Raw genomic sequence first — 22,728 nt, 5'->3', positions numbered from 1 at the left:
TCAATCATGTGTATGTTTTCTGAAACTGTCATATGCATAACATTCCAACAACTTACTTTGTTGGAATGTTATGCATATGTCAGTTTCAGAAAACATACACATGATTGACCCTTTCACGTACCCCCGAAGGAGATTTTGAAAACTCCGAAATGCGTTGGGTGAACCATTGATAATACTGTCAACCGCTGTGGTGACTATCATAATTTATATGCATTATTGTTAACATTCCTTTTTTTATTCTGTATCTTATGAACTAATTACGCTGTTGATAAAATGTATACTTTTTTTTACTCATCATGTAATTTCTGTGCCTTTAAAGTCCAGTTAGGGGATATTTCTTCTTTTGGTTTAACTATTTGGATGTGGCACCCTACAGAGACATTCACCCATAATTAATTTTGATCTGTATACCACGGTCACGTGATAAACTGCAGGGTCTGCCCAAGTGCTGAGTGTTCAGGTAGGAGGAGATTTCCACTATAGCCTGTGTGCTTGTGCTATTATTGGAGGCAGATCATCCATCAATCAAGATGTGACATCCCACCCACTGTGTTCTTTTTAGTTACTGGGCATGGAGGAGGAGGGAGGGACTGGGCTGTCATTTAGGATCTTTATACACGCCCACATGTGTGATGTCAATATCATGTGACCTGGCTAGCTCTGATCAACAAGGAAATGTTCTCTCCAGCAACAGAGACCAAACTGAGCATGTGCAGCCTTACTCCCCTGTCTTACCTGGCTTTGCCAAGAGAGACCCTGCAGGAGGGGGAGGATCTGTGCATACAGGATCAAAGAGCCTTTTTACACAATACAGAGGATTAACCCCTTAAGTTCCACAGTGAGTAGAACAAACATGCTATTCTGCATATACAGACAGATTTTACTGTTGTGGGTTTAGTAACACTTTAACTTCAGCTTGTTCAATTACGGTAAGCTTTTGACAGAAAACCTGGAAGCTGATTGGTTTCTATGCAGAGCTGCACCAGACTTTGCACTCTCTAATTTTAGTAAATCAACCCCTTTGTGTTTTGTATGACACTCATCAAATAGAAAGGAAGTAGTACAACTTTCACTTCCTGTTCTGTGTGACACCCTCCAATGTGCAGGAAGAGAGGAAAACTCGTCCATATAGAGATACAAGAACCAATAAAAAGAAGACAGAAGTACTAACTCATCCTCCTTCTATCCATTTGTGATCCAACCAGCATCTACCCATAAATAAAATGCTTGTCATGTGTGGAATAATCCTTTCCTGTAAAAATGCAGACACCCCTTCCAGGGATGCTCTACAAAGTGGGCATCAGGAGGGCAGTGAACACAAGATTGGCTCCATTACACAACAAGGACACCAGGTTACAGAGAGAGGAAATGCCATGGTAGCGCAGGAAAGATTTCCGCAGAGCCTGGTATTTGGGATCCTTCTCCTGCAGGAGCTTGTAGCCTTCTTTATTGGCACTCAACCCTATCCCTTGACCCAGGTTGTGCTCCCGCTCAATGGCATGCATCTTGAACATGACCTTGGATGTCGAGGGCGAAAACCAGCGGGCGTTCAGTGCAGACACGATCAGTGATGTAAAGAAGAGGGCAATCTGTTAGGGGAAGTAAAAAAAAAAAAAAGAAGGTAAGAGAGGGAGTCTGAGAAAGGCCAGGCCAAAAGTGATATAGAAAAAGACAGTAAGATTGAAGGATATATCTATAGTTTAGTATAGTATAGTTTGATGGGGCACTATTTCTCCTGCTAAGACCAATGATAGGACACTATTTCTTTTCACCGACATAGTCAATGGGGCACTATTCCTGCCATTGATACCAACCATGGGGCACTATTCCTGCCATTGATACCAACCATGGGGCACTATTCCTCCCACTGATACCAACCATGGGGCACTATTCCTGCCATTGATACCAACCATGGGGCACTATTCCTGCCATTGATACCAACCATGGGGCACTATTCCTGCCATTGATACCAACCATGGGGCACTATTCCTGCCATTGATACCAACCATGGGGTACTATTCCTCCCATTGATACCAACCATGGGGCACCATTCCTCCCATTGATACCAACCATGGGGCACTATTCCTGCCATTGATACCAACCATGGGGCACTATTCCTGCCATTGATACCAACCATGGGGCACTATGCCTGCCATTAATACCAACCATGGGGCACTATTCCTCCCATTGATACCAACCATGGGGTACTATTCCTCCCATTGATACCAACCATGGGGTACTATTCCTGCCATTGATACCAACCATGGGGTACTATTCCTCCCATTGATACCAACCATGGGGCACTATTCCTCCCATTGATACCAACCATGGGGTACTATTCCTCCCATTGATACCAACCTTGGGGCACTATTCCTGACATTGATACCAACCATGGGGCACGATTCCTGCCATTGATACCAACCATTGGGCACTATTCCTGCCATTGATACCAACCATGGGGCACTATTCCTGCCATTGATACCAACCATGGGGCACTATGCCTGCCATTAATACCAACCATGGGGCACTATTCCTCCCATTGATACCAACCATGGGGTACTATTCCTCCCATTGATACCAACCATGGGGTACTATTCCTGCCATTGATCCCAACCATGGGGCACTATTCCTCCCATTGATACCAACCATGGGGTAAGATTACTCCTGCTAAAATTAACAATGGGGCTCTATTCATCCTTTTATAACCAATGATGCAGCAATATTTACTCCCACTGATTCTAGGACATTTTCTACTCGCACTGGCCATAGTCCGGCCCCACTAAAGCTAGAAAAACAGTAAATTGGGTCTTTGTTTAAAAAGTTTGGAGACCTCTGCAATACCTCAAAAGTAGAAGATTACACAAACACACAATTAAATTAGTAGGCAAAAGGGCCCTTGTTACCTTCTTTCCACCCAAGCAGCCACATACAAAGCAAGCTGTGCAGCACACTCTAATTTTGGTAGCATAATTATTAATGTGGAATGCAAGTTCCTTGCTAAAGACCATTATTTTAGAGCATTACGTTTCTCAGCTAAGCACACCCTCCTGCATGCCTGAGCTAAGAGCAGATGGATTCCAGGAAGTAAATGCTACTGTGTCTTGAAAAAGTATTCGTACCCCTTGACATTTTTCCACATTTGTCATGTTACAACCAAAAATGTAAATGTATTTTATTGGGATTTTATGTGATAGACCAACACAGAGTGGCACATAATTGTGAAGAGGAAGGAAAATGATAAATGGTTTTCAATATGTTTTACAAATAAATATGTGAAAAGTGTGGCGTACATTTGTATTCAGAGAGTCAATACTTTGTAGAACCACCTTTCTCTGCAATTACAGCTGCAAGTCTTTTTGGGGATGTCTCTACCAGCTTTGCACATCTAGAGAGTGACATTTTCTTCTTTGCAAAATAGCTCAAGCTCTGTCAGATTGGATGGAGAGCGTCTGTGAACAGCAATTTTCAAGTCTTGCCACAGATTCTCAATTGGATTTAGGTCTGGACTTTGACTGGGCCATTCTAACACATGAATATGCTTTGATCTAAACAATTCCATTGTAGCTCTGGCTGGATGTTTTGGGTCGATGTCTCGCTGGAAGGTGAACCTCCGCCCCAGTCTCAAGTCTTTTGCAGAATCTAACAGGTTTTCTTCTAAGATTGCCCTGTATTTGGCTCCATCCATCTTCCCATCAACTCTGAGGTGCTTCCCTGTCCCTGCTGAAGAAAAGCATGTTGGTGTGTTCAGGGTGATGTGCAGTGTTAGTTTTCCGCCACACATAGCGTTTTGCTTTTAGGCCAAAAAGTTCACATTTTGGTCTCATCTGACCTGAGCACCTTCTTCCACATGTTTGCTGTGTCCCCCACATGGCTTCCTGCAAACAGGACTTCTTATGGCTTTCTTTCAACAATGACTTTCTTCTTGCCACTCTTCCATAAAGGCCAGATTTGTGGAGTGCACGTCTAATAGTTGTCCTGTGGACAGATTCTCCCACCTGAGCTGTGGATCTCTGCAGCTCCTCCAGAGTTACCATGGATCTCTTGGCTGCTTCTCTGATTAATGTTCTCCTTGCCTGGCCTGTCAGTTTAGGTGGACGGCCATGTCTTGGTAGGTTTGCAGTTGTGCCATACTCTTTCCATTTTCCGATGATAGATTGAACAGTGCTCCGTGAGATGTTCAAAGCTTGGGATATTTTTTTATAACCTAACCCTGCTTTAAACTTCCCCACAACTTTATACCTGACCTGTCTGGTGTGTTCCTTGGCCTTCATGATGCTGTTTGTTCATTAAGGTTCTCTAACAAACCTCTGAGGGCTTCACAGAACAGCTGTATTATTTATGTGGAAATAAAATTATACACAGGTGGACCATTTACTAATTAGGTGACTTCTGAAGACAATTGGTTCCACTAGATTTTAGTTAGGGGTATCGGAGTAAAGGGGGCTGAATACAAATACACGCCACACTTTTCAGATATTTATTTGTAAAAAAAAAAAAATTAAAAACCATTTATCATTTTCCTTCCACTTCACAATTATATGCCACTTTGTGTTGGTCTATCACATAAAATACATTTGTTTTTGGTTGTAACATGACAAAATGTGGAAAATTTCAAGGGGTATGAATACTTTTACAAGGCACTGTATACACATCATTTATCCTTACCACAGCTAGAAATGCTAGGGGGATGTTCTTCAAAGCGAGCCATCAACTAAATAAAGCATGGAGACATGGATGGATGGGGGAATTTGCTTTGAATATTAAAAATGAATTAAATAGTGTTTTCAATTTGTGGTGCTCAGATGCAGTTTAGTTCCGCTTTAAGGAACTATACACAGGAACCATTATATACAGTTTCTGAACCTGTTCCCTTCCACCTTGGAGTTCTGGGTGTTCCTGCACACATATGGCTGTTCACAATCGTCCCCCATTTCCAGGGAGGGAGGGTAGGATCTCTTCATAATGACCAGGTGAGCAGATTCAGGAACTCAAGCACACAGATGTTATACGTCGGTACTTTGAAGAGGGATATCGTTGTTATGACAGCAACTAGCTGCCATAACCCCGGTATCCTCTTCTTCAGTGGGCGGTCCGCTACGGATTCGCCGCAAGATCACTTTTATCGGCGGCGGGAGAGGGGCCGGGATCCGGTGCCCTCCGTTGCTTACTGGAGCCGTCGGCGGAGGCGAACGCATCTGTCCCCTTGCTGCAGGGCAGAAGCGACGTCATATCACTGCATATCATATCACTGCAGGGCAGAAGCGACGTCATATCACTGCATATCATATCACTGCAGGGCAGAAGCAATGTCAAAACGTCACTTCCACCCATAGCTCTTAAAAGGGCCATTTTTTTTTTCCATTTTTCTAAATTACAATTTTTTTTTATTGCATTTTAATGTAAATATGAGATCTAAAGTCTTTTTGACCCTAAATCTCATATTTAAGGAGGTCCTGTCATGCTTTTTCCTATTACAGGGGATGTTTACATTCCTTGTAATAGGAATAAAAGTGACACAATTTTTTTTTTTAAAAAAACAGTGTAAAAATGTAAAAAAAAAAAAAAAAAAAAAAAAAAAAAAAAAAAAAAAAAGGTAAAATAAATAAGAAAAAAAATTTTTTTTTAAACGCGTCCCGTCCTGACTAGCTCGCATGCAGAAGCGAACGCATATGTGACTAGCGCCCGCATATAAAAATGGTGTTCAAACCACACATGTGAGGTATCGCCGCGATTGGTAGAGCGAGATCAATAATTCCTCTGTAACTCAAAACATGCAACCTGTAGAATTTTTTAAAAGGTCGCCTATGGAGTTTTTTAAGGGTAAAAGTTTGTTGCCATTGCACGAGCAGGCGCAATTTTGAAGCGTGACATGTTGGGTATCATTTTATCACATTATCTTTCACAATATAAAAAAAAATTGGGCTACCTTTACTGTTGTCTTATTTTTTAATTAAAAAAAAGTGCGCTTGCAAGACCACTGCACAAATACGGTGTGACAGAAAGTATTGCAACGACCGCCATTTTATTCTCTTGGGTGTTAGAAAGAGGTGTTAGAACCCCCAATGTTTGGGGGTTCTGAGTAATTTTCTAGCAAAAAAAAAAAGTTTTTTAACTTTGAACAACAAATCTCAGAAAGAGGCTTGGTCTTTAAGTGGTTAATGGGGGGGGGGGGGGGGGTGTTTAAAAATCATCTTAAGGCTGGGTTCACACTTGTTGAGGCCACGAGTCACAGCAGGGGGTCCGGTGCGTCCCTGTTCACCGTTTCAGGTGCAAATCAGGTCCGAATTTTTGCCTGAATTCACACCTGAAACGGACCCAAAGGCGCACAGGACCCTTCTGCAATTTGGACCGCAGCCGCCCCGGAACTGTGTGAACCCAGCCTTAGGTAAAAATGGTTTTCTGCAGGTATGTTTTTTATCTTGTTACCCTGTGTCCTCACATAAAGGATTTTATTATGCATTTTTGTGGTATCCTCTCCCAAAGTCACCATTCAGTAGCTATTTCTTCATCATTTCCTGTTTAGGGGACCAGACTTCTTTGCTTGCTCTATGTAAGGCAGGGTGACCGGTCCCCTCAATGGCCCTAGAAGTGTTGACATCATCAGCAATGACTGGGAAGTTCTCTGATCCCCTGTCAACACCCATAAACCACAAACAGTAACAACCTTAACCCCTCCTACTGGCCTCTGCTGAAGTATGAAGATTTGCAAGCCTTACAATGATGTCAAAAGGTCAAAAGACAAGCATATCTTTCTAATAAAAACAGGTAAAATAAAATGTTTGTGGGGCCAAGCAATGTATGGGGGTGAGATGTATGGGAAAATATAATGGGTTTGGCTGGAGTTCAGTTTAAAATCTCAAGGATCCATGCAAAAACAAAACACCAGGACTGACTGTTTAGGATGTTGAGATGCACAAGACAGAAGAGAAGTGTGGGTTACATTGATGAATGAGACAAGTAAAGGATAGATACAAATCTCACCTGAACGCTCTCACTGGGTGACAGCAGTTCCCGGGGATGGTACATGGCGTACACAGCCAGATTCAGAAAGGAAAAACACATGACCAGGTGGTTATAAAATGGGAACAGCTTACTCTGTACCAGTCCAAATGTGTGCCGGGCCACCCCTCTGATCAACACAAACCCTGCAAGAGACAAAACGTGTATCAGATCCTATACTGAGAAGGGCATAAAACAGAAAGAGAGATATTGGGAGCAAAAAAAATAAACAAAAGACAGTAGGAGAGTCTCACCTGCTACAAAAGTTGTCCAGAACTGCATACCCCATGATGCCGAAAGCACCAGAAGATAGATCACCTTCACCAGGCTTCCCGGCTCTCCCTCTGTCACCATCCTGAGGAAACACAATCACATTCTGATTATTACAGTACCCGGCTCCTGAGTGTCTTATTACCCCTGTAATATCTTATTACAGTAACCCAGCTCCTGAGTGTCTTATTACCCCTGTAATATCTTATTACAGTAACCCGGCTCCTGAGTGTCTTATTACCCCTGTAATATCTTATTATAGTAACCCAGCTCCTGAGTGTCTTATTACCCCTGTAATATCTTATTATAGTAACCTGGCTCCTGAGTGTCTTATTACCCCTGTAATATCTTAATTACAGTAACCCAGCTCCTGAGTGTCTTATTACCCCTGTAATATCTTATTACAGTAACCCAGCTCCTGAGTGTCTTATTACCCCTGTAATATCTTATTACAGTAACCCGGCTCCTGAGTGTCTTATTACCCCTGTAATATCTTATTATAGTAACCCAGCTCCTGAGTGTCTTATTACCCCTGTAATATCTTATTATAGTAACCTGGCTCCTGAGTGTCTTATTACCCCTGTAATATCTTAATTACAGTAACCCAGCTCCTGAGTGTCTTATTACCCCTGTAATATCTTATTACAGTAACCCAGCTCCTGAGTTTCTTATTACCCCTGTAATATCTTATTACAGTAACCCAGCTCCTGTTTTAGAATATGGTATTATCACTCGGGGATCACTGTCAGATATTGCTGCATCATTATATAGAAGCCCTTATCAACAGATAAGAACAGAGCAGTTAACAAACACACAGACGTTTGTGGTGCTGTTCTATTCAGCAGTCTAGTAATGTGAATTTTGTATTGGCTATGGACTATTGCAAAATATAATAGAATGGTAAAGAATATGGAGTGCAAATCAGCAAAGTGGGATTATGTCTTGGTCCTGGGACCCCAAGCATCAGTGTACTTTAGTTCTGTGATCCCAAATGTCATTGCACCCTTGTTCTAGGGCCCGAGTTGACAGCGTGACATTGTTCTGGGATCCCAGAGTCATCTTGTCACTGTTCTGTAACCCAAAGGGTGCAGAACACAGGAGAAAAGTTCTGCATCTACAACAATCAGCAGGTCAGAGACCTTGTTTAAGTTTTTGAACCCGAGGAGTGGTGCACAGAAATCCATGATGCTGCATTAGTTATGCATTACCTCTAAGTATAGTAAATCAAAACCATTCTACTGATCACTACTGCACCTGTGGACCTTTCTACTACTGCACCCGCCTCCCACTCCACCAACTGCTACTGCACTCGCCTCCCTCTCCACCAACCGCTACTGCACCCGCCTCCTGCTCCACCAACCGCTATTGCACCCGCCTCTCTCTCCACCAACCGCTACTGCACCCGCCTCCCTCTCCACCAACCGCTACTGCACCCGCCTCCCTCTCCACCAACGGCTACTGCACCCGCCTCCCTCTCCACCAACGGCTACTGCACCCGCCTCCCTCTCCACCAATGGCTACTGCACCCGCCTCCCTCTCCACAACGGCTACTGGACCCGCCTCCCTCTCCACAACGGCTACTGCACCCGCCTCCCTCTCCACCAACGGCTACTGCACCCACCTCCCTCTCCACCAATGGCTACTGCACCCGCCTCCCTCTCCACCAACCGCTATTGCACCCGCCTACCTCTCCACCAACCGCTACTGCGTCCGCCTGTCTCTCCACCAACCGCTACTGCATCTGCCTACCTCTCCACCAATCGCTACTGCGCCCGCCTACCTATCCACCAACCGCTACTGCACCCGCCTCCCTCTCCACCAACCGCTACTGCACCCGCCTCCCTCTCCACCAACCGCTACTGCACCCGCCTCCCTCTCCACCAACCGCTACTGCACCCGCCTCCCTCTCCACCAACCGCTACTGCACCCGCCTCCCTCTCCACCAACCGCTACTGCACCCGCCTCCCTCTCCACCAACCACTACTGCACCCGCCTCCCTCTCCACAACGGCTACTGCACCCGCCTCCCTCTCCACCAACGGCTACTGCACCCGCCTCCCTCTCCACAACGGCTACTGCACCCGCCTCCCTCTCCACAACGGCTACTGCACCCGCCTCCCTCTCCACAACGGCTACTGCACCCGCCTCCCTCTCCACAACGGCTACTGCACCCGCCTCCCTCTCCACAACGGCTACTGCACCCGCCTCCCTCTCCACAATGGCTACTGCACCCGCCTCCCTCTCCACCAATGGTTACTGCACCCACCTCCCTCTCCACCAACGGCTACTGCACCCGCCTCCCTCTCCACCAACCGCTACTGCACCCAACTCCCTCTCCACCAATCGCTACTGCACCCGCCTCCCTCTCCACCAACCGCTACTGCACCCGCCTCCCTCTACACCAACTGCTATTGCACCCGCCTCCCTCTCCACCAACCGCTATTGCACCCGCCTACCTCTCCACCAACCGCTACTGCGTCCGCCTGCCTCTCCACCAACCGCTACTGCATCTGCCTACCTCTCCACCAATCGCTACTGCGCCCGCCTACCTCTCCACCAACTGCTACTGCGCCGCCTACCTCTCCACCACCACAACTGCACCCGCTTACCTTCCCCCCAACCAATACTGCACGCGCCTACCTCTCCACCAACCGCAACTGCACCGGCTTACCTTCCCCCCAACTGCTACTGCACCTTCCTACCTCTCCACCAGCCACTACTGCACCTGTTAACCTCTCCACTGATCGCTACTGCACCCTCATACCTCTTCACTGATCGCTACTGCACCCTCGTACCTCTCCAGTGATCTATATGTGCACACTTCTCCACTGATCGCTACTGAACTGTCGTACCCCTCCACTGATCGCTACTACACCCTCGTACCTCTCCAGTGATCTATATTTGCACACCTCTCCACTAATTGCTACTGTGCCCTCGTACCTCTCCACTGATCGCTACTGCATCCACTTCACTGACAGCCACAGCATACTTGTCTTCCCCAATTGCTACTGCACCCATATACCTCTCCACTCTCTATACCTCTCAAACGGATCGCTACTACGCCCTCGTACCTCTCCACTGATCGCTACTGCGCCCTCGTACCTCTCCACTGATCACTACTGCTCCCTCGTACCTCTCCACTGATCGCTACTGCTCCCTCGTACCTCTCCACTGATCGCTACTGCTCCCTCGTACCTCTCCACTGATCGCTACTGTGCCCTCGTACCTCTCCACTGATCGCTACTGCACCCTCGTACCTCTCCACGGATCGCTACTGCGCCCTCGTACTTCTCCAGTGAACTATATTTGCATACCTCTCCACTGATCGCTACTGCGCCCTTGTACCTCTCCACTGATCGCTACTGCACCCACTTCACTGACACCCACAGCATACTTGTCTTCCCCAATTGCTACTGCACCCATATACCTCTCCACTCTCTATACCTCTCAAACGGATCGCTACTACGCCCTCGTACCTCTCCACTGATCGCTACTGCGCCCTCGTACCTCTCCACTGATCACTACTGCTCCCTCGTACCTCTCCACTGATCGCTACTGCTCCCTCGTACCTCTCCACTGATCGCTACTGCTCCCTCGTACCTCTCCACTGATCGCTACTGTGCCCTCGTACCTCTCCACTGATCGCTACTGCACCCTCGTACCTCTCCACGGATCGCTACTGCGCCCTCGTACTTCTCCAGTGAACTATATTTGCATACCTCTCCACTGATCGCTACTGCGCCCTTGTACCTCTCCACTGATCGCTACTGCACCCACTTCACTGACACCCACAGCATACTCGTCTTCCCCAATTGCTACTGCACCCATATACCTCTCCACTCTCTATACCTCTCAAACGGATCGCTACTACGCCCTCGTACCTCTCCACTGATCGCTACTGCGCCCTCGTACCTCTCCACTGATCACTACTGCTCCCTCGTACCTCTCCACTGATCGCTACTGCTCCCTCGTACCTCTCCACTGATCGCTACTGCTCCCTCGTACCTCTCCACTGATCGCTACTGTGCCCTCGTACCTCTCCACTGATCGCTACTGCACCCTCGTACCTCTCCACGGATCGCTACTGCGCCCTCGTACTTCTCCAGTGAACTATATTTGCATACCTCTCCACTGATCGCTACTGCGCCCTTGTACCTCTCCACTGATCGCTACTGCACCCACTTCACTGACACCCACAGCATACTCGTCTTCCCCAATTGCTACTGCACCCATATACCTCTCCACTCTCTATACCTCTCAAACGGATCGCTACTACGCCCTCGTACCTCTCCACTGATCGCTACTGCGCCCTCGTACCTCTCCACTGATCACTACTGCTCCCTCGTACCTCTCCACTGATCGCTACTGCTCCCTCGTACCTCTCCACTGATCGCTACTGCTCCCTCGTACCTCTCCACTGATCGCTACTGTGCCCTCGTACCTCTCCACTGATCGCTACTGCACCCTCGTACCTCTCCACGGATCGCTACTGCGCCCTCGTACTTCTCCAGTGAACTATATTTGCATACCTCTCCACTGATCGCTACTGCGCCCTTGTACCTCTCCACTGATCGCTACTGCACCCACTTCACTGACACCCACAGCATACTCGTCTTCCCCAATTGCTCCTGCACCCATATACCTCTCCACTGATCGCTACTGTGCCCTCGTACCTCTCCACGGATCGCTACTGCGCCCTCGTACCTCTCCGCTGATCGCTACTGCGCCCTCGTACCTCTCCGCTGATCGCTACTGCACCCACTTCACTGACAGCCACTGCATACTCCTCTTCCCCAATCGCTACTGCACCTGTGTACCTCTCCAGTGATTGCACTCATATACCTCTCCACTGATCGCTACCGCACCCTCGTACCTCTCCAGTGATCGCTACCGCACCCTCGTACCCCTCCACTGATCGCTACCGCACCCTCGTACCCCTCCACTGATCGCTACCGCACCCTCGTACCTCTCCAGTTATCTATATTTGCACACCTCTCCACTGATCGCTACTGCGCCCTCGTACCTCTCCACTGATCGCTACTGCACCCACTTCACTGACAACCACAGCATACTCGTCTTCCCCAATTGCTACTGCGCCCATATACCTCTCCACTGATCTATACCTCTCCACTGATCACTACTGCACCCTCGTACCCCTCCACTGATCGCTACCGCACCCTCGTACCTCTCCAGTTATCTATATTTGCACACCTCTCCACTGATCGCTACTGCGCCCTCGTACCTCTCCACTGATCGCTACTGCACCCACTTCACTGACAACCACAGCATACTCGTCTTCCCCAATTGCTACTGCGCCTATATACCTCTCCACTGATCTATACCTCTCCACTGATCACTACTGTGCCCTCGTACCCCTCTGCTGATCACTACTGTGCCCACTCACATCTTCACTGACAGCCACTGCCGTGTACCTCTGCAGGGATTGCACCTATATACCTCTCCAGTGATCTACATTTGCACACCTCCCCACTGACCGCCCCTGCATCCTTGTAAGTCTCCACTGACCACTACTGCGCCTGCGTACCTCTCCCCGCCCCCAATCTCATTGCACACAATGTATTGTAGCACACAGTGTTGCACCATGCACACCACTACTCACCTCACCCACACTGCTGACCTCTGTACACATTCACACCCCCAGGACAATTGAAGAAATTCATCCAATGGCACACTCTCACTAATCTAATAATAAAACAATTATGTAATAAGTCTATATATATATATATATATATATATAAAAATAATAGTGATCAATCCATGTATACACCCAGAGCCCACACAGGTGGGTACAAATATATCATTCACAGACACAGCTCCTGTGAATTAGGGAGTGGGGTATCAGTAGAACTACAAGCACCAGAACACAAATGTCACACACGAGCCATGAGTATAAATGCATGACGTCACATGCCCCGCCCCCTGTACCTTTCTCCTCCACACTAACAGCCAGAGAGCAGCTCAGCTACTGACAGTGACTTCCTGGTACAGGGGCAAAGCCAATGCCCCCCACTCACCTGCCCTCCAATCAGCATTCAGGCCACGCCTCCGGTCTGACTTTGGGCCAATGCAGCGCTTTCTACTGCTTGGTTACCTTCCCTAGGAGGTTTCTGGCGGATGGAAGCCTGTTTGAGTCAATATTAGTTTTCTTGCTGAGCTGTGACATGGTGCAAAGTCCTGTATGATGATAGGCAGCTGATCTAGACCATGTCCTGTGGTGCCCATTAGCTGTAAATATCATCATGAAGGGGGGGGGGGGGGGGGACTACAAATACCATCATGGAGGGTGGGACTACAAATACCAGCATGAAGAGTGAGATTACAAATATCATCATGAAGGGTGGGACTACAAATACCATCATGAAGGGTGGGACTACAAATACCAGCATGAAGAGGGGGACTACAAATACCAGCATGAAGAGGGGGAATAAAATTACCAGCATGAAGAGGGGGACTACAAATACCAGCATGAAGAGGGGGAATAAAATTACCAGCATGAAGGGGGTACTACAAATACCAGCATGAAGGGTGGGACTACAAATACCAGCATGAAGGGTGGGACTATAAATATCATCATGAAGGGTTGGACTACAAATACCAGCATGAAGGGGGGGACTACAAATACCAGCGTGAAGGGCGGGACTACAAATATCATCATGAAGGGTGGGACTACAAATATCAGCATGAAGGGTGGGACTACAAATACCAGCGTGAAGGGTGGGACTACAAATATCATCATGAAGGGTGGGACTACAAATACCATCATGAAGGGTGGGACTACAAATATCATCATGAAGGGTGGGACTACAAATACCATCATGAAGGGTGGGACTACAAATACCAGCATGAAGAGGGGGACTACAAATACCAGCATGAAGAGGGGGAATAAAATTACCAGCACGAAGGGGGTACTACAAATACCAGCATGAAGGGTGGGACTACAAATACCAGCATGAAGGGTGGGACTACAAATACCAGCATGAAGAGGGGGACTACAAATACCAGCATGAAGAGGGAGAATAAAATTACCAGCATGAAGGGGGTACTACAAATACCAGCATGAAGGGTGGGACTACAAATACCAGCATGAAGGGTGTGTAGCAATAACTCACGGTGGAGCTGCTGGTTTAAGCGGGTCTGTTACCTTCACTTTGCTTCCCTCTGTTTCACCGGCACCGGGTCTAGGGGTTCCATTGAGTTTACTGCTGGACAACACACACACCAACACTGGAGTACGTTTTCAATGCTTTATTAAACAAACGACTTAGGAAATAGCAGGAAAGAGACGGAAAGGAGACTTGCAAAGGAAACTCAAATATTCTCTGGTAGGGTTCTCTTGACAAATGTCCCGGTAGAATTCAAATACTATTTGAAATGCGCTCCCCTCGTGGGACACACTCTTTGCTCGTCTGGATAGGCCTCTCTCACCGGTCTAGCAGCCAGTACGTAGCTTGAATCAAAGTCTCTGCCACAGACTTGTTTGGGAATAAAATCCGTACGATCCTCTACCACAGGATGTATGGATTTGCGGTAGTGAAAGTCAGTCACAGTGCTTGAACCTTTAAGTCGAACCGGCAACACTATGCTGTATAGCTACTTTTGGATACGTATTACGTCCTCCAACTGAGTCACCAGGCCCCTCTCCAGACCAGCACACCGCGTGATCTCTCCAAGACGGGTCCTCCCCTGGGATCTCCTCGGTTGTCCAGCTTCATCACACAGGACCGACAGCTCAGGACCATTCCTCGGCCACGGTGGTAGGCCCCAGACAAGCCTCTGGACCCACCCCTGCGCCGTAGGATCGTGGGCCTCCCGAACGGAGGACCACGAGGTAGCTCCTTAACGCATACCTGTCGGCCAGGAGGGCCAGCAGGTGTCTGTAAAAAAAACCCCAAAATATGGCGTCTGTCCCATAAATACCCTCTCCCAGAATGCAACTCGGAGGACCACCTCCACCGAGTTGTCTCCGGGACAGAGGAGCATCCATACGCTTCAACACGTTGCCTTTCCAACCCTGACCAGTGGTAACAGCGACACCCACCGGTCAGTATGGAAACACACACAACGTCAGCCAAGCTGGAACAGAGGCGAACTTAACCTTCCTAACGCACAATTTACTAAATTTACCTAACATGCGGTAGATTGCAAATCTACCAGCGCTACAGGTGGGACTACAAATACCTGCAGGAAGGGTGGGACTACAAATACCAGCATGAAAAGGGGGACTAAAATTACCAGCATGAAGAGGGGGACTACAAATACCAGCATGAAGAGGGGGACTAAAATTACCAGCATGAAGGGGGGACTAAAATTACCAGCATGAAGAGGGGGACTACAAATACCAGCATGAAGAGGGGGACTACAAATACCAGCATGAAGAGGGGGACTACAAATACCAGCATGAAGAGGGGACTACAAATACCAGCATGAAGAGGGAGACTAAAATTACCAGCATGAAGGGGGGACTACAAATACCATCATGAAGGGTGGGACTACAAATACCAGCATGAAGGGGGGGACTACAAATACCAGCATGAAGGGTGGGACTACAAATACCAGCATGAAGGGTGGGACTGGGACTACAAATACTGAGCTTGAAGGGTGGGACTACAAATACCAGCATGAAGGGGGGACAGGGACTACAAATACCAGCATGAAGGGGGGGACTGCAAATACCAGCATGAAGGGGGGACTACAAATACCATCATGAAGGGGGGGACTACAAATACCAGCATGAAGGGTGGGACTACAAATACCAGCATGAAGGGGGGGACTACAAATACCAGCATGAAGGGGGGGGACTGGGACTACAAATACCACCTTGGGCCCTGAAGTCTTTAACAGTGCTCCTGGAAAGTCTCCAGCTCCCCCACAGTAACCTTATTCCCTACAGGGCCACCAAGTCTGCTGCAAAATCCCCTAACCCCATCCCTCCCACAGTGATACCAAGGCCCCATCCAGAGCCTTATAACATTTTAATACATATCTTGTATTCCCATACTCTTTCTGGAGTTCTGAAAGGAGGTTTGGGGATTCTGCAGCAGACTTTGCGGCCCTGTATAGGGGTATCTGGAGGAGAGTGCAGGCAGCTGTGGGGGTTGGGTCTCTGAAGGGGGCTGGGGGTCTCTCCAGGAGGCTGGCCATTTTTCAGGGGCAATGTGGGAGATTGGAGGGCACTTTGGGGGCTGGGCACATTCTGGGACTCTGTAGGGGATATTATATGGGACTGGGGGCTCTGTTTGAGCTGTTAGGGGTTAGTAGGCACTGTGAGGACTGAGGGCTCTTAGGGGGCATGGGGGCGTCACGTCACATTTGGGCTACCCATCACATTTTGCTACCCGCTGGAGTGCGCATTTGCGACGCCGCCATATGCGATCCAACACTGTTGTAAGACCACTTTGTCACAGGGCCCCTCGCAGGCTCGCTTCGCTCGCAACGCTTTGGGCACGGCCCTCGCTTCGCTCGGCATAATTATAATCTAACTCTATGTGCACTTGGATGGTGGGGCTTGAACCTGGACTCAGGGGTGTGGCCACAAAATTCTGCGCAAGCGCAGATCGCCACAGTGTTGGAACGCATATGGCAGCGTTGCGCATGCGCAGTCCAGCGGGTAGCCAAATGTGATGGGTCGCCATATGTGACGCTACAGGGGCCCTGTGAGGGTTGAGGAGCACTACAGGCCACTATAGGAGGTTGCATGGCACTTTGGGATCTAGGATGCACTGTGGGAGTTTAGGGGATCTGCAGTTAGCTGAAGGCCTGGGAGGAGAGAAGCCGTGTCCCGCAGTGGGCCAAGGCCTGGTGGTTGAGAACCACGGCACTAAAGACACATTGGCTCTTCTGCCTGCCAAGTACAACTCCAGATAAGGTATTGCGGTGCCCCTCGTTCTCATTTGTTTCTGCATTTCAAACTGCCCCTTAATCTTTGAACAGTTGGGGTATGTACTCCTGTCTATGGGTCCATAAAGTGGTACATAGGATTGAACTTGAAGTGGTGCATCTATTCCTATACTTCCGGCGTTCTGACACTGGACCTCGCCCACCTCTCCTCTAATCCAGCCCAATTACAAAGCACTTTCCAGCCATTGACAAAATACAAAGGCTCCTGTGAATGGGCAGCAGAGACTATGGGTGGGCAGGAATGCTGTGTGTGAGAGCACAGTGTCTCTCCTGTCAGAGCTCTGGGAGTTTAGCAATAGCTGTGCACATAGAGCTCCATAAAACTGTCAGTTATAACTAAAAGAGATGCGTCCACTAGGTGGCGCTGGACCTACAGTGGTACTTTCAGTAAAAAGAAAAGTGGGGAACAGGCGGCATTTTTAATGCAGAAAAAACTATGGAGTTTATTTACTAAAATTGGAGAGTGCAAAATCAGGCTCACTTCTGCGTAGAAACCAATCAGCTTCTAACCTCAGCCTTTTCATATAAGCTTTGGCATAAAAACCTGGACACTGATTGGCTTCTATGTAGAAGTGAGCCTGATTGTGCACTCTCCAGCTTTAGTAAATAAACCTCTATGTCTCTTCTTCATTAAAGCTTGTTACCTGCCTGTCTGCTGCTGTACACTGAGCTTCAATTTTGGCAATGCTGAGATGACTGGCTTGCAGCCAATGAAATCAGCCGGAGATTGGTACCCGGAAGCCATCTATCTGAAGATGACAGCGGCCTCTGGAGAACTCCGGGACACAGCAGCACTGAAGTGAAGGTAAGTATAGTTCTACTTTAACTCAGAATACTTCAGCGCATTTTACAGATTGGCTGAAGTCTTGGAGTTCAGCTTTAAACCTAAAATATATTAAAAAAAAAAAAAAAAAAAGCTGGCTAGAAGGATTATGGCAAAAGAGATTCCATTCACTTGACCTCCAGAAGATTTACCCCCCCCCCCTCCTTCATGACCAGGCCATTTTTTGCTCATGCAACGCTGTGCCCAAAACAAAATGATGTCATTTTTTCCCACAAATAGAGCTTTCTTTTGGTGGTCTTTTGATCACCACTATGGTTTTTATTTTTGCGCTATAAAAAAAACCGAAAAAAACAATTTTGAAAAAATAAAACAATATTTTTTACTTTCTGCTATAAAACATATCCAATAAAAAAATGAAAAAAATCAAATTCCCTCATAAATTTAGGCTAATATGTATTCTGCTATATATTTTTGGTAAAAAAAAAAATCCCAAGAAGCGTATATTGATTGGTTTGCACAAAAGTTATAGTCTACAAACTATAGGCTATATACTGGAATCTTTATTTATTTTTAAACTAGTAATGACGGTGATCAGCAACTTTCAGCAGGACTGCCATATTGCGGTGGACAATCTGACACTAGCTGATTCTTTTGACACTTTGTGGGAACCAGTGACACTAATATAGCGATTAGTGCTAAAAATATGCACTGTCACTGTACTAATGACACTGGCCGGGAAGGGGTTGAACATCTAAGGCGATCAAAGGGTTAAATGTGTGCCTAACCAGTGTTTTTGTGTACTACGTGAGGTGCTTTTACTAAGAGAAGTGATGGATTTTCTTTCCTTGCTTTGCAGAGAAAGAAAACCTATCATTTCCCCCCTGTCAAAATGGAGCTCTGCCTTGTTTACATAGTCAGAACTCCCTGTTCTTTGTGTCTTCTCGATGATCGGCAGGTGCTGGCGAACATCCATTGGCCGGCACCCGCTGATCGCCTTCTGCTGTGACTAATCACTGAAGAAGCAGCGTGCCTGCGATACACGCGCGCCCCCTAGGCGGAGGTCCAGGATCACGTTTATACAGTATATACTCCCTTTTGTTGCCACTGGTTTAGACATTAACCACTTAAGGACCAGCCTTGTTTTGGATTTTAGGTGTTTACATGTTTAAAACTGTTTTTTTTGCTAGAAAGTTACTTAGAACCCCCAAACATTAAATATGTTTTTTTTTTTTTTTTGCACCATATTTGCGCAGCGGTCTTATAAGCGCACTTTTTTTGGAAAAAAATCACTTTTTTGAATAAAAAAATAAGACAACAGTAAAGTTAGCCCAATTTTTTTATATTGTGAAATATAATGTTATGCCAAGTAAATTGATACCCAACATGTCACGCTTCAAAATTGCGCCCGCTCGTGGAATTATGTCAAACTTTTACCCTCAAAAATCTCCACAGGCGACGGTTAAAAAATTCTACAGGTTGCATGTTTTGCGTTACAGAGGAGGTCTAGGGCTAGAATTATTGCTCTCGCTCTACCGGTCGCGGCGATACCTCACATGTGTGGTTTGACCACCGTTTTCATATGCGGGCGCTACTCGCGTATGCGTTCGCGAGCTCGTCGGGACAGGGGGGTTTTAAAAAAAAAAATGTTTATTTTTATTATTTATTTTACATTATTTTATTTATTTTTACACTGTTTTTAAAAAAAATGTGTCACTTTTATTCCTATTACAAGGAATGTAAACATCCCTTGTAATAGAAAAAAACATGACAGGACCTCTTAAATATGAGATCTGGGGTCAAAAAGACCTCAGATCTCATATTTACACTAAAATGCAATAAAAAAAAAAAAAAAAGTCATAAGCTTGTTCTGAAAAATTGTATGTTAGTGCGAATAAAAAAAGTATCACGGACAGTACTCAATTGCTTCTGGAGTTATGCAAATATCAAAACACCTTGATGGGCGAGTGTCAGTCTGGTGTTCCAAGCAGGCTGCCACGCAACTGGCATTTTCAGAAGCAGGTCATCAATGGCAGAATACATATTATACTCTATACAGGTTCACTTTAAATATGGCAGACTGGAAACAAGGTAGTGAAGTAGTAAAGTATGACCACTTTGTAGAACTATTGAGCAGGAAGCAGATCCTGTATTTCCATGAACAAGTACAGCTTCTTTCATGTACAATAATAATAATGCTCACATATAAATGAAAAGGCAATAAACTGTCCTATTTAATACCAGGTTGCAATACAATAATCAATAATTTTGCACTGTTAACTTTTTGACTTGTTCCCTAATGAAACATTAGGGGGCGCTGATCGGATAGCTGCACTCAGGTACAGAGAGGTGGGTGTTAGGATCACAAAACATATGCCGTCAGCTTACTAATGAATCCCCTACAGCTGTTACACCCCTCCTCTTCTTCCCTCCATCACTGTATCCTGCCCATTGTCCCCCTCCATCTCTATCACCTCCATTCTTTTTTCTTCTATTCCCTTATTTCATCCTAGCCCCAGATATCATCCATTAGCCATCTATAATTTATTCCCCATCACTCTCCTCTCCATCCCTTATTCACTCGCTTTTCCACCCCACTCGTTTTTTCACCTTCCCTCTCCGTATCCCTCATCTCTTTTCTTCTCCATCCCTCGTTCCCCGCTCGTTATCCTCGCAGCCTCTATTCCAGGAGGGAAGTGGAATGGCGGCCAGCTGTCTCTTCTCCCCCTGAGCTGATACCCCGGAGCGTGATAGGGAGGGAGTATCTGGAACATGTCAGCAGGTCTGTAATAAGATGGTGGGCTGAAGAGGGTATGCTAATTATAAGGAGAATCCCATCTCACCCCTACAAAAACTGCATCAATACTGAGTCACAAGCCACACATTCTTCATGATATCACACTTCTCTTATAATGACAACAACAGTAACTCGGCTCCTGAGTGTCTTATTACCCCCTGTAATATCTTATTACAGTACCCCAAATCCTATATCCCCTGTAATATGTTATTACAGTAACCCAGCTCCTGAGTGTCTTATTACCCCTGTAATATCTTATTACAGTAAACCAGCTCCTGAGTGTCTTATTACCCCTGTAATATCTTATTACAGTAACCCGGCTCCTGAGTGTCTTATTACCCCTGTAATATCTTATTACAGTAACCCGGCTCCTGAGTGTCTTATTACCCCTGTAATATCTTATTACAGTAAACCAGCTCCTGAGTGTCTTATTACCCCTGTAATATCTTATTACAGTAAACCAGCTCCTGAGTGTCTTATTACCCCTGTAATATCTTATTACAGTAACCCGGCTCCTGAGTGTCTTATTACCCCTGTAATATCTTATTACAGTAACCCGGCTCCTGAGTGTCTTATTACCCCTGTAATATCTTATTACAGTAAACGTAAACCAGCTCCTGAGTGTCTTATTACCCCTGTAATATCTTATTACAGCCACCCATCTCCTGAGTATCTTATTACCCCTTTAATATCTTATTACAGTAACCCAGCTCCTGAGTGTCTTATTAGCCCTGTAATACAGTAACTCACCTTCTGAGTGTCTTATTACCCCTGTAATATCTTATTACAGTAACCCAGCTCCTGAGTGTCTTATTACTCCTGTAATATCTTATTACAGCCACCCATCTCCTGGGTATCTTATTACCCCTTTAATATCTTATTACAGTAACCCAGCTCCTGAGTGTCTTATTACCCCTGTAATACAGTAACCCACCTTCTGAATGTCTTATTACCCCTTTAATATCTTATTACAGTAACCCAGCTCCTGAGTGTCTTATTACCCCTGTAATATCTCATTACAGTAACCCAGCTCCTGAGTGTCTTCTTACCCCTGTAATATCTTATTACAGTAACCCAGCTCCTGAGTGTCTTATTACCCCTGTAATACAGTAACCCAGCTCCTGAGTGTCTTATTACCCCTGTAATATCTTATTACAGTAACCCAGCACCTGAGTGTCTTATTACCCCTGTAATATCTTATTACAGTAACCCAGCTCCTAAGTGTCTTATTACCCCTGTAACATCTTATTACAGCCACCCATCTCCTGAGTATTTTATTACCCCTTTAATATCTTATTACAGTAACCCAGCTCCTGAGTGTCTTATTACCCCTGTAATATCTCATTACAGTAAACCAGCTCCTGAGTGTCTTATTACCCCTGTAATATCTTATTACAGTAACCCGGCTCCTGAGTGTCTTATTACCCCTGTAATATCTTATTACAGTAACCCGGCTCCTGAGTGTCTTATTACCCCTGTAATATCTTATTACAGTAAACGTAAACCAGCTCCTGAGTGTCTTATTACCCCTGTAATATCTTATTACAGCCACCCATCTCCTGAGTATCTTATTACCCCTTTAATATCTTATTACAGTAACCCAGCTCCTGAGTGTCTTATTAGCCCTGTAATACAGTAACTCACCTTCTGAGTGTCTTATTACCCCTGTAATATCTTATTACAGTAACCCAGCTCCTGAGTGTCTTATTACTCCTGTAATATCTTATTACAGCCACCCATCTCCTGGGTATCTTATTACCCCTTTAATATCTTATTACAGTAACCCAGCTCCTGAGTGTCTTATTACCCCTGTAATACAGTAACCCACCTTCTGAATGTCTTATTACCCCTTTAATATCTTATTACAGTAACCCAGCTCCTGAGTGTCTTATTACCCCTGTAATACAGTAACCCAGCTCCTGAGTGTCTTATTACCCCTGTAATATCTCATTACAGTAACCCAG

The 22,728-nt window shown here is 46.2% G+C and overlaps 2 protein-coding genes across 5 annotated transcripts in view; one reads left to right on the top strand and one right to left on the bottom strand.

Annotated features, from left to right (window-relative positions):
- Window positions 1-964: 964 nt before the first annotated feature.
- TMEM205 (transmembrane protein 205) lies at window positions 965-20,630 on the bottom strand. 3 transcript variants are annotated; one of them, XM_073622693.1, is made up of 4 exons: window positions 20,578-20,630; window positions 7,254-7,354; window positions 6,982-7,145; window positions 965-1,589 (listed from the first exon to the last, which is right to left on the bottom strand). In XM_073622693.1, the coding sequence occupies exons 1-4, from the start codon at window positions 20,613-20,615 to the stop codon at window positions 1,287-1,289; spliced, it is 606 nt and encodes a 201-aa protein (XP_073478794.1). In that variant the 5' UTR covers window positions 20,616-20,630; the 3' UTR covers window positions 965-1,286. The 3 variants fall into 3 exon arrangements, with proteins under 3 accessions (XP_073478794.1, XP_073478797.1, XP_073478796.1); XM_073622696.1 differs by lacking the exon at window positions 20,578-20,630 and adding an exon at window positions 13,215-13,311; XM_073622695.1 differs by lacking the exon at window positions 20,578-20,630 and adding an exon at window positions 12,673-12,725.
- The window catches only part of PLPPR2 (phospholipid phosphatase related 2), a 32,819-nt gene continuing 30,231 nt past the window's right edge, over window positions 20,141-22,728 (top strand). Inside the window, exon 1 of one of the 2 annotated variants that reach the window (XM_073622691.1) lies at window positions 20,141-20,316. Coding sequence is in view for 1 of the 2 variants with exons in the window: in XM_073622690.1 (XP_073478791.1) it covers window positions 20,740-20,749 (10 nt within the window). In the remaining variant the exon portion in view is untranslated. Of the gene's footprint in view, window positions 20,317-20,337; window positions 20,750-22,728 lie in introns of those variants that run through there. The other variant, XM_073622690.1, reaches the window with a different exon arrangement.

Source organism: Aquarana catesbeiana, linkage group LG03, assembly GCF_042186555.1.
Source record: "Aquarana catesbeiana isolate 2022-GZ linkage group LG03, ASM4218655v1, whole genome shotgun sequence".
NCBI lineage: Eukaryota > Metazoa > Chordata > Amphibia > Anura > Ranidae > Aquarana > Aquarana catesbeiana.
The sequence above is the reverse complement of the archived record's forward strand: the minus strand, read 5'-3'. Positions and strand labels throughout refer to the sequence as shown.

What these genes read in the sequence shown, in the direction of transcription:
- TMEM205 (XM_073622693.1), bottom strand. Translation starts at nt 20,615, where the DNA reads ATGGAGAAGAAAAGAGATGAGGGATACGGAGAGGGAAG. An exon ending in CTGGACAACTTTTGTAGCAG is followed by an intron (nt 7,146 to 7,253) that starts GTGAGACTCTCC and finishes TGTCTCTTGCAG; the next exon opens with GGTTTGTGTTGATCAGAGGG. An exon ending in CACCCAGTGAGAGCGTTCAG is followed by an intron (nt 1,590 to 6,981) that starts GTGAGATTTGTA and finishes TTCCCCTAACAG; the next exon opens with ATTGCCCTCTTCTTTACATC.